Source organism: Parasteatoda tepidariorum, chromosome 9 (assembly GCF_982258835.1).
Source record: "Parasteatoda tepidariorum strain Cologne lab strain chromosome 9, Ptep-v5.0, whole genome shotgun sequence".
In the NCBI taxonomy this organism is placed as follows: domain Eukaryota; kingdom Metazoa; phylum Arthropoda; class Arachnida; order Araneae; family Theridiidae; genus Parasteatoda; species Parasteatoda tepidariorum.
In genome coordinates this window covers 95,865,474-95,877,926 of record NC_141763.1, presented here as the reverse complement: position 1 = coordinate 95,877,926, position 12,453 = coordinate 95,865,474, and the positions used below count along the sequence as shown (strand labels likewise).

Genomic DNA, 12,453 nt, shown 5'->3' with positions numbered 1-12,453 from the left:
TTAGCAGAGCTTAGAAGCTAGGCTTTTTGTTAGGTAATGGTCATTGGAGAATGTAAGTCACATATTGGAGGCTGGTGGACACTGGAAATTTTTCATGTGTTTACAGGAATGGAGGAAATATTGTAATGTCAACACTGTGATTCAAACCAGAAATTATGCTTGATTACTTTGCACCAAGAAGAGTAAAAGAACATTTTTGGTGTTTCACTAAACCGGGAAGTGAATTTGATGAAACACCCAAAACAAGGCTTATCTGTGGGTTTTTTTTAGAACAAAGGTATTGGGGTGTAAAGTACTTGCCAAAACTTTTGACGTTTAGATGCATTAATATTTTGCTCAGTGTACAATGGGCAAAAAAATGCACGGACCACCCTGAATAACTTTTAATCTAATAATCGCATTTTTATGTTTTAGGAGTCAAACTTGAAGGTTGAAGGGATAATCTCAAATATACTAATTAATTAGTGCAGACGATATGTTAAGTTACGAAATCAGACACAATAACGTACCATTGCATTTGATCAAAACCATTATCATTAGATCAAAAGTTATTCAGCTAGCTCTTTTTTGTTGCTGACGTATTGTGCATATTTGTTCAGACTAAAGGGGCCAATATCGAGCGTTGATTATAGGTACCGAAGCGTTGGCTATAGAACACATACATGAAACCTATGCACTCTATGTATGAAATAGTGCAGTTTCCACTCCATACTTGACACCGTAATTCGTAATTAATTGAACAAAATGTATTTACACATTTTTTAATTCACTCATGGTGGCTTGTTTACCGTATTTGATTTCTATTTTAGATTACTTAAGCAAATAAAATCATGCGTTGGAGTTACGAATTCAAGGTTTACGCTTTTTTTTTATCTCAATTTATACAGACTTTGTATCCCATAAAATCATAAAAACGCAAATTGATAACTTAATTCAGAAAAAGTGCACACGTAAGGAATCGAAAGGAATATACTATTCTAATTTAAAGTTGTTCATCCTTCTATTACACATTGTTTTCTATCTTCTCGAGAGAAATATTTTAAATATTTAATAATATTTTGTTGCATTTCATAAAAAAAATCGATCCCTTCAACGAAGGCAGCAGGAATTTTACCGATATAAGGTAATATCAGTATCTATTTATGCTTATTTTATTGTATTTTGTAATTGTCGTTGAGCAGCCAACCCAATTTTTGGGTTTACGACTACTAATGTTCAACTCCGTAGCATTGTAATTTTGAACCCAATGCAAGGGAACTCCTGTATCAAGTATTGGGAGAAATTTGCCAACGCTGATCATTTTTTGGTGGAACTCACCCGCATTTGCGTTACATGGAGAGGAAGACCACGAGAACATCCCACGATTAGCCTGACGGCAAGAGGATTCTAACCCAAGATCCGTCTACCACTGAAGATATATAACATGTCAGCACTGTGATCGGTGCAAGCCGGATGCGGAATTCGTATCGACCAGCCATCACTGAGATTCGAACCCGGTTCACCTCATTGGGGGGCGAACGCTCTATCCCTGAGCTATCGCGGCTCCTATTTATGCTCATTGCTATACATTATATAAGCTTAATAATGCTATGTATATATTATGTAATATATTTTATATACGTAATATATTAATATATACGTAATATATACGTAATATATTTTATGTATGATACTTTATATTATTGAGGCAATTTAATGATGGGTCACATTTTAAAGCGATTACAGACAGAGTTTAAAGAGCGTTTTTTTGTGAAAAACAAAAAGGTTTTTCAATTATGCAGTTACTCTTTCCGCATTGTTAGAATTTTCAATCCAAAATTGTGGTGAAATATCCGGCAGCAGCCTGTCCATCCAATTATTCGTAAAGTTTACGGTTAAGAACGTTTTTTTTTATCTTTGCAGTTTCGAAACTGTTTACAACTAGTGTGGCCAAAAAAAAACATGAATAAAAAACTATACAGTTTCTTAACCATTTACAACTAGCATGGTTACAAAACCGTAGAAAAGAAATTTAACTGGACATTGGAGACAGTTCAGCAGTTTTAAAGTGCTGCCATCTATGTGTGAATTATTGTATCGTATTATAATAGTCCATGGTCATAAATTGAGAAGTGCAGGATACTTATAACTTTTCAAATGCTGAAGGGAATGGAGGAAATAGCGTAATGTCAAAGCTGGGACTCGAACCCCTGTTCCGTCGGTCATGAGATTGACAGATTAGCACTCTCAGCTTTAATATGTACCCAGCTATAAAGAGCTAAAGGGCATCATTAGGTGGTCCTTGTTGGTACGATGAAATGCGGTTCATTTAAATGTATTAGGTAAAAGCAGTTAATAAACGATTTGCTCGCAGTTTTTATTTTGGTTTTTATATCATCTCATTTATGGCTATATGACTGATTTGTTTGAATGTTGTAAAACAACTATAAATAACTCTCGGCTATAATATACAATCATCTACAGGGAACTAAGTGGCTTCATTAGATGTGCCTAGTTTTTGTGATATTCTGGTTATTAGAAGAAAGAAGTTATTAAACGATTTTTCCCACAATTAACAATTTAAGTATCATATTATTTATGATTATTTAGTTGTTTTGTTTGAATATGGTAAAATGACAATTCAAGCAGTTTGTTTTTTTTATCCATTTTGACATCTCTAGATACTTTACTCTGGTACTTTACAAAATTATGGTATTTATATTTGATAACAGTTCAACACGCACTGATAGAAATTTTTCGGAAAAAAGTGCGGCTAAGTTTATACGGTTCCTGCCATTTAATTGCAATCTGAATACTTGAAATAACTTTTTGTAATTGATATGTTATTGTGAATAACCCAAATTGATGGCTGTTGACTTCCACCGTTGAATGTTGAGAATCACTCCGAATTACTCTAGGTATTGTTAAGTGCCACTGCCCGGTAGACATTTCCCCTGTATACCCTATACCGATGTTTTTTTTAAGGTTCAGTGCCACTGCCCGGTATACATTTGCCCGGTATGCCTTACATCAATGTTTTTTTTAAGATTAAGTGCCACTGCCCAGTATGCATTTAACCCGCACTCAGAACACTGATGTTTCTCCTAATCTATCCTCAACAGATATTAAAATATCGAACAAATATAATAATGTAAACGAATAAATTTATATCAGATTGGATAAAACAAATATTTCTGACATTCACCAAAGTGACAATTTGGTTGTTGACATTCACCGGTGAATGTCGACATTCCTTTGATTTCGGTCATTGAAGGTAACATATACACAGCATGAGCATTCAGGTCAATTTCTGAGGAGAACCAAAATAAAATACACAGTTGCATTGGTTCTCAAAATTTCACAAAAGAAAAAATAACTAAAAAACATTTTTTTTTCTCCATTTGTTGAATATTTGCAAAGGGATTCGTTTTTTAAAGTTCTTGCATAGCTTTTGAGTTAATCTGTATGAATTATGTTTAATGTTGTCTTAATCATAATCTTTAGATATTTTAAAATATTTTTATCCTTATGATAGTTTTATTTATTTAAATTTTTATAAAATGAATACTATTTCTAAACATTTGCTACTCTTAGTAGAATTTTTGTTAAAGCCATGTTTCAGGAAATATGCTTTTAGAATTTTTAAGTAAAAAGAAAGTAGAAATGATTAATAGAGTTTTTACAATGCACTATTGCACAAAGAAGCAGTGCTCTCTTTTATTTTGCTACAAAACATGAAAAATGTTAAAACCCATTCTTATTGGCCAGAACATTGTCAACATAAAGTTATAAAGGCATTGTTTTTTTCCTTTATGCCTTTATCTCTATATAAATATGCCTTTTTCTCTAACTGAAAGATAATCACTTATATTGTTTATCTAACATCCTCCGTAAGTATTTTATGTTTTTTTTAAAAAATGTTTCTTTCATTATTGGGTCAGGTAAGTTCCTGACGTTTTTTTAATTTATTCAAAGTTCATTAATAGTAAAGACTCATCAGACGTGAATGAGGAAAACTAAAAAGACTTGAAACAGAAAGTGTAAAATTGCCATCATAAAAATGGAAAAAAAAGTTAAAAAAACAAAAGCTATAAGAACCGTAATGGCCGAGAGTGAAATAAAAAATATAAAGTAGTCAATGCAAAATGAAAAATTAATTAAGGTGATAAAATAAAACATGAAAAACAGCAGTGGCTAAGAGAAGCAAATCAGGGCAGGTTGAATTTCCACGTGCTAAGGAGAGGAATTAATGATTCGTGTCGTTGACAAGAGAATTGACAACTATATAAATGCAACAATATTTCAGGGGCATCATGTTTGGCTGACATAACATGGGTAGAAACAATTTTCACATTATCGTATATTTTGACCATGTAAAGAACTCTCCTAGCCATTCGTCTGGAGTAGTGGCGGTGACTATGGTTACGAGGTTTAACTATTTCAAGTAGGGGTGCTGGGTCCTTATTTAAGACAAGTTTTGTCTCGGGTCGGCCAGAGAAATCAGGGGTAACAGAAGCTTCCTTCTTTGAGACGGGCTATTTCTTGTTTCCATGGCAGCAGACTGCTTTAGATTGAGAGGCGAGGGGAGTCCTTCCTATACACAAATTATAATTTAATTAATGACATTGAATTAGGAGTTTATTTGAGTGCTAGATACAATTATGACTTTCATTATCTTCATATTGTTTTAGAAAAATCAAATGAAGCTATTATATTATCGCGTGCATCTTCAGTTTCTTATGATTAATCAATTAAAAGAGATGTATTTTTACTATAAACAAATCCTGCTATATTACGTGAAAAATTGTCCACTCAACGTATGCAATTAAACTAACGAATACACGAAATTGTAAAATATTATTAGGAATTCACTTTTCCCACGACAACCAAATGATCTCTAAAAATAATTAACTCGACTAATTTTTCCGAAGTTCTTCTTAGTTACGTTAACTGGACTCTTTTTCTCAAAAGGATATCTGTCTGAGTAAATTAACGGCCAACTTTGCAAATTTTATGGAAATTTCTCAGAGTGCATACAGTTTTGTCGGTGGGCTTCAAGAAATACCAAAAATTATTTAAGACTCATTCTGGTACTTTTTTAGTTTTTAACCCTTTCAACCCGAATGGGATATATAAGTCCCAAAGATTAAATTTTATTCCCTAATGGAGAAACAGATCCCAATTTTGCATGGGTTTCTTATGTTTCCAAGTTTCTTTAGGTATTAGGGAATAAAAATATGACTAAAGGAATTTGGCAACTCTCTCATGTTCAAAATGGTAGATTTCTGTTTGCAAGCACAAGCTCGTTTTAATTTACACATATTTTGAGGCAACTTAAATTATATTTTTGCCATATTTTGTGTAAAATAGCTATACTTGATCTTATTGAGCAATAATTGTACCTATTTAATATCAGATTTAGAAATTTTGGCATATTTTGTTTCGTGGGACATATTGTCCCAGCCATACTTACCAATTGGACAATATATCCCAAACGTATTTACTAGAGGGACAATATATCCCATTTGTGAGAAAAATATTATGAGACAAAATTTTATGTTTTTGTTTTGCTTATTTTATAACGTCAACTTCTGATTTCTGTAACTTCTGGTAAGACAACTTCTGGAAGAATAAATAATTTGATGCATTTATAATACTTTTATTATTTATTCCCATCAGTATGTAGGTATTTTTACAATATTCAAGACGATTGGGACATATTGTCCCAGGAGAATTCCGGGAAAACGGGAAAAGTAGAAAACTCTAAACTCATAGTATACTTATTTTAATATATCAGCATTAACATAAACTGCTTTTCATACTTAAATTTTAATGCTGCGAAAGTCTGGTATAAAGGGTTTAATATTGTTGTAAACAATCATATGTAACTAACTATAACCAATTTTTTTTTCTAGATAAACTTATTGGACACATTAGCTGCTTGGAGCCAACACTATGACACATGAATACAAAAGCGATGTGGCTGAACACGCGTCTTTAACATGTCTTCCAACAGTAATGAGCAGAAAACGGATAATGAAGAACATTTTCGTAATGTGTGTCGGTGCTTTTACACTTTTTACCGCTTACGACGGGCCCACCATGCTCCAGAGCACGATGAACAAAGAAGGTGGCATCGGGGTTGCAGCTCTGGCAATAAACTATGCCTTTTTTTGCACATCTGCACTTCTGTTTCCCAAGTACTTTATAAAAAGATTCGGAAGCAAGACTACGTTTGTGCTTTCTATGATTTTATATATTCCGTACATTGCTTCGAATTATTACCCTCACTGGGCTGTGATGATTCCTGTTTCTATGATAATTGGGTTTAGTGCTGCACTGCTGTGGAGCTCGCAAGCAACTTATTTAAATGACGCTTCTGTTATGTTAGCAAAGTTGAGTACTTTTAGTGAAGAAAACAATACGTGTCACTTTAAAAAACCAAGGAACACGAATGATTCGAAGAAATTAGAAACAAATGATAAAACTTACGATTTGAACCAGACTTTACCATCCAAATCAGTAGTGAGGACTAAAAATGAACTTCAAGCAGAAACAAGTAGTGAAAATTCCAATACAGGACACACAAATGGCAAAAATTCTGAAGTAGAGAATTCTTCCCATTGTAATGCAACAATTAGTGATAAAAATACCATTCATACAGATCTAGACGAAGCCAGCGACAAGACTTCTTCTCATGCGAACATAAAGGATGCAAATGGCAAGAATCATTCTGATACAAATCCAATTCAAAAGAATATTTTCTATAACAGTCTAGAAGAAAGTGACAAGAATCGAATGGAACCAAAAGCAAACGATAAAAACATTCATATAAATCTGGAAGCAAGTTGTATGACAGCTCCATCTAGTGAAATCATAGCAAGTCAGGAAAAAACTCTCCATACGAAGTTTGGGAGCACTGAGGAAGGGATTAAACAACAAATAGCCACGAATAAGAATACGTTACATGCACTAAATCAGCAACAATCAATAAATGAAACTTTGCAATCCAATGATAGTATTCGAAATCTAAAAATTTCTGAGTGTTGTTCTTTGAGTAACAAAGTTGCAGAAAAATATCACACAACTTCTGCAGTTCCTATTGAATTAGCAAACGATAAGAAATGTGGAGTTCCAGTCTTATCAGATAATTCAGTTTGGAACATTAGTGAAAATTTAAGAACAGAAATGATTCAAAATAGAACATCGCACGCAAAATTGACTGATGCGAAACACACTAACAATATACTTAGACCAATGCCAAAAAAATTTCAAAAATGCAGTCAGGAACATTTCAGAAATAAAGTGGAATCCATAACAGCTCGGGTGTTTGGGATACATGGCATGGCTTTTCTTTTAAGCCACTTGTCGGGCAATCTGTTGGCCTATTTTATTCTTAAAAGGGGTGTAGATGCACCGAATGTTTTCATCAACTCTACCTGCGCGTATGCGTGTGGAGCGAACTATTGCAATGATAACTCGAACTGTTTAACAAATGATTTAGAAGAAGTATCGAGTAAAACTAGAATCATTTTGACAACTGTTTGCGTTTCCCTTTCAGTGGTTTCGATTCTGATTGTGGCTTTATTTCTGGAACCGTTAGAGTCTGAATCTGAGAAAGCACCATTCTCTTTACAGTTTCTGATGGCAACTTACAGAATTACTAAACGCACAGATTTAATACTGCTTATTCCATATACTCTATATCTAGGACAGATTCAAGGCTTCTTTGCGGGAGAATTTAACAAAGTAAAGTTTTGATTTACTTTTTTTTCACATTTAAGAATTTAAAAAGTTTATCAGATGACAAAGGAATTTACGAGGGGACAATTAACCGTGTTTATGGTAAATGAGACTTAGCTCCGACAAGTAGGTTGCTTAGCAACTTTAAGGAAACTTCTAACATTTACCAATCAAATCGAAGAAAGCTTTATCCAGTAGGAAGGAATTTGATAAGATTTCCGTTAAACTGCGAATTCTTTGACAAAATGTCCACCTTTAAAAATGCATATAAAATTTAAAAATAGCTCACCTTCTCCTAATAATACTGACATCTAGTGACAATGATAAAAATAAAAGTTTTATATTAATCCTTGCAAGAATATGCTATTCAAGAATCATTAAAATAGTTTTTATCTTTTTTCATGGAAGAAGGAGAGAAAGGGACCTCACTTAAAAAAAGAAAATGTTATTGTATAGTTGACCGATATCTTTGATGGATAGTTGACCATGTAAAGCTAAGCAATGATGGGGTTGGAATTCAAAATTCGCCATATTTGCGGCTGATGTTTACGCTCAAGCTGGATAAAACGCGCCATCCTATTTAATTATACTTGTAGTTTTTTCAATAAAACGCGCTTTTGCAATTTAACTTCCAACGAAACAAACAAAAAATGAATTAGAAAAACTCCGCAATCTTGCTATGATGCTACCCAAAAAATATTAAACAGCGCTATTTTACACAAATATAGCCAAGTATGCCCCTTGACCATCTCCGGAATTCAATTCCAGGCGATTTTTTACCTTTGGCTTTGGTTTCCCAGCTTCAAACTTTCAATGTCTTAAAGTTCGAGACAGTCCGTACATTTGTGCTTTGGCCGTCCTCTCGCCCGATTGCCATCTGGTACGGCTATGAAAACCTTTTCGGTGATGTCCAGCTCATTTTAACTTTTGGATGTTACGGAAATTAGTAGTGTCTGGATTTTTGTAAATTCTGTATAATTCAATATTTTTTCTTCAGATCAATAATATCTTTCTCTATTTTAAATGCATTTTGAATTATATTCTGAGTGGCTCTTCACCTCAAACACTCTGACATTCAGGGCTGATTTTTAACTTCAAACATAATTAATTACATTTGACTCAACTTATCTTCACAATTGCAGGCATATGTAAGCTGTGCATGGGGAACTTACCACGTGTCTCTGGTATCCATAGTATACGGATTCTTCTGTGCTGTTTTCGCAACGTCTTCTGGGTGGATCGTCAAATTTTTTGGTAGACTAACTCTGTTTACTTTCGCCGCGCTTCTCAACATAGCATTCAGCGCTTTGCTTTTGCTTTGGAAGCCTTTGCATCCTGAAATGTTGTTTACAACAGCTGGAATGATTGGAGCTTTTGTCGGAATGGGTTGGTCACAGTTACGAGGTAAGTCAGTTAATTTATTTTCTCGTCCAATATCTTGCTGTATCCCTCCAAACACTTGTTAAAAAAGGATATAGTTTGGTTTCATATTGCTTATTCTCTAAAAAAATGTCTCCATTTTTTTAAACAATTGGTTTCACATCATTTTAAACTATGTATGTTGGATGACAAAATGCAAAATTTGAACGAAAGAGGTTCAATAGATTCTGTGTAATAAAATTTAAAATCGTTCTTTATTTTTAAATTTTTTTTCCTCAAGAAGTATCACCGATTTCGTTCAAATTTTGTAATTCATTATTCAACATTACATAGTTTAAAATGTTGTCAAAAATGGGTATGCATTACAACTTAAACTTTTGAATGGATTATTAAGAATAATATTAAAAAGCAAGATATAAATATTCAAAATTATCTTTTTTCATCAGACTACATGTTGATAAACGAATTTCATGTTTGAGTGTGAAATTTTTCATTCTCTTCAAAAGTTCGTGTGATATGGTGGAATGCGCGAAAAGTAAAATGAACATTAAGGGTCCCAAACTAAACTATTAGGACATTACTTTCTAGATAGAGCTACATCAAATATTTTGACTACTAATATTAAGAACTAATTCATTAGCATATTTTAAGTAATCCCTCTCAACCATTAACGTTCTTTTACGTAAAAATTTGAGGCTTAGAACAAAAGTTTATCAGAGTGACGTCTTAACTTGGTTCTTTGGAAGCACTGAACCTCTTTTTCCTCTCCTCCTTCAAGACAGAATCGTTTGAAGTCGGATTTATGCCTCTTGGTACTACAATAAGGGCTACTAGATACTGCAAAACTCTAAATGTGCTTCTAAGAGAGACTGACCATTCTGCTCTCATTGCACACCAGACCAGTTACATCAAACAACATGCACACCAGATCGGTTATATAGAACAACATGCACACCAGATCGGTTATATAGAACATGCACATCATACCAGTTAAATAAGTAAAAATGAATATGCCAAAACGACAGGGTTGTTCCTGAAAATAAAAATAATGCACAACAGAAAAAAGGCGGAGCCTCTTAGCTGTTTGGTTTTATATGTTTACGTTTGCCTAGTAAATAAAATGATCCTCGAAGCAAGGAAAAAGGTTCAAGCTGTTCTATCACAAATCAAGAAAGTGAAAACTGCTTTTTTTATGAGGAAATATTTATGTTTTGGCTATAGCTCGATTAACAGTTAACAGTTTGATTAGTTATTTATTCTTGTTTGGTGTGAAAGCGTAGGAGTTTGATGTAAGCTTATTCAATTTGAAGAGCTTACATTTTAATTGTACCCTTTAGGCTGTACATGAAAGCTTCATTTGATGTTTACCTTAAATAAAGCATTCCTTTGCACAATTTTTTGGGCTATTTAACATCCTGTTTGGAGAGATATCAAGTCAGCGAAAGCTTAACAATGTCGACAGAATTATAAATTTGATTTAAAATGATTAATATTAAATTTAAACTAACTCTAAAATATTAAATTTAAACTACATTGTTCTCAGAGTTTAACGTTCAGGTCAATGATATGCTGCCACATTGTTAGAAGTTTCATTCTAAAATTATGGTGCAATAACCGGCAGCAGTTCGTTCATCCGATTAACCGCAAAGTTTACAGCGAAGGACATTTTTTACCTTTGCGATCTTGAAACCATTTACAACTAGTATGGTTATAAAACCATAAATACAAAACTATACGTTTTTTTAACCATTTACAACTAGCATGGTTTCAAAAATCGCAAACAGAAATTTAATTGGACATGAGAGCTAGATTTTTCGTTAGGAAATGGGAGATTGCAGGACACAAACTGGAAAGCGCGGGACCCTGGGAACTTTTCACGTAAAAAGAATAGAGGAAGTATTGTGATGTTAACGCTGGGAATCGAACTCCAGTTCTGTCGATCATAAGACTGACAGATCAGCTCTCTCGGCTATAATGTGTACGCCGTGGCATGGAATTAAGTGGCTTCATTAGGTGGGTTTAATTGGAACTATGAAATTCTGGTTGATTAACCATATTAGCTGAAAGCAGTTAATAAACGGTTCTTCTCGCAGCCAACAGTTTGAATACCATCTTATTTATGATTATTTGATGCTTTGTTTGGATATGGTAAAATAACAATTAAATAAATTGTTATTAACCTTAAATTAATAAATTTTTTTCCTAGAAATTGCTAACACTGCTCTCTTTGAGAACAGCGCTATTATTAATAGTCCTTATTTATATTTTTTTCTTTTTATTTTCCAGCATTTTACGGAGTCCTTTTTAAAGCAGAAGAGGAAGCAGCATTTGGAGCATTTTATGTATGGTATTCTATAGGCTTCTGTCTATCATTCGCCTACAGTACTTACTTCTGTACATCTGTCAAAATATACGTTTTAATCTTCGTGTCAAGTTTCGGTTACATCGGATATTTCACTGTAGAAAAGAGATTTTCAAAATTTAAAAGCAATGGCAGCTCTGTTATGAATTTGAATTGATATAGCATTTCAGGCAATTCTTACTGTTTCAGCTATCATTCCCTAAAGATAATAAACAGAAATTTAAAGTGCAACAATTTGTGGAACATAAAAAAAAATATCGGATAACATACAGTAAAATTCAAAGCTATTTCTTTGGTTTTCTTTTATAATTATAGAAATTTGTTTGCAGCTCTTAACATAAATCATTTCTAATATTTAAAATGTAATTTGTGATTTTATTTTTAATTCAATTAGGATTGAAGTTATGTTTAAATTCATTAAACTAAGGGTACAGTATAATAGCGCAACTGTAGTAAAATTTTTTATTACATCTAATTTCACACCAAATGCTAAGCTTTCAGCGCGGATATATACCAACATCGCCAACTCTTGAAACAACTTTGTACAGCCATCTTTTCGCTTGATAGTGAAATTAGTAAAACAAAACTTATTGAATAATCAACTGACAAGTAATAAGAATTTGAAATAAAATATATCTAAAAATCGTAAATATACTCCCTTCTGTTCGCATTAAAAGAAACTGATAAAATAATAATTATTATGGATTTCTGCAGACGATATTCTACTACAGCGAAAGAAAAGTATGAATTCTTTATCTCGCATTTGATTTGTTAAGGGCATGTCAGCTTAACCACCGTTTTTAGTGGTCCAATCAAATCCAGTGCTCTCGCAACGCCATATAGTTTTTTTTTTCAAGAACATTTATCAAAATATGCCACCATGTCTAAGACTACGATAAGATCACGAAACGATAACTTTTCATCAGTCATTCTATGATATATATCTTAAAAGATAGCGCGAATTAAATTTTTGTCTGACGTGTTTAAAT

At 33.1% G+C, this 12,453-nt stretch overlaps 1 protein-coding gene across 1 annotated transcript; it reads left to right on the top strand.

Moving 5' to 3' along the window:
• Positions 1-915: 915 nt before the first annotated feature.
• On the top strand, positions 916-11,692 carry LOC107445299 (uncharacterized). Its single transcript, XM_016059663.4, has 4 exons — positions 916-1,123; positions 5,895-7,728; positions 8,865-9,126; positions 11,389-11,692. Exons 2-4 carry the CDS (start codon positions 5,935-5,937, stop codon positions 11,619-11,621), a joined length of 2,289 nt encoding a protein of 762 aa, XP_015915149.3. The 5' UTR covers positions 916-1,123; positions 5,895-5,934; the 3' UTR covers positions 11,622-11,692.
• The last annotated feature ends 761 nt before the right edge of the window (positions 11,693-12,453 follow it).

Excerpts from the sequence above, each read along its gene's own strand:
- LOC107445299 (XM_016059663.4), top strand. The coding sequence starts at position 5,935 with ATGACACATGAATACAAAAGCGATGTGGCTGAACACGCGTCTTTAACA. Across the intron at positions 7,729-8,864 it reads TTGCGGGAGAATTTAACAAA|GCATATGTAAGCTGTGCATG; the intron begins GTAAAGTTTTGA and ends TCACAATTGCAG. Across the intron at positions 9,127-11,388 it reads GGGTTGGTCACAGTTACGAG|CATTTTACGGAGTCCTTTTT; the intron begins GTAAGTCAGTTA and ends TTTATTTTCCAG.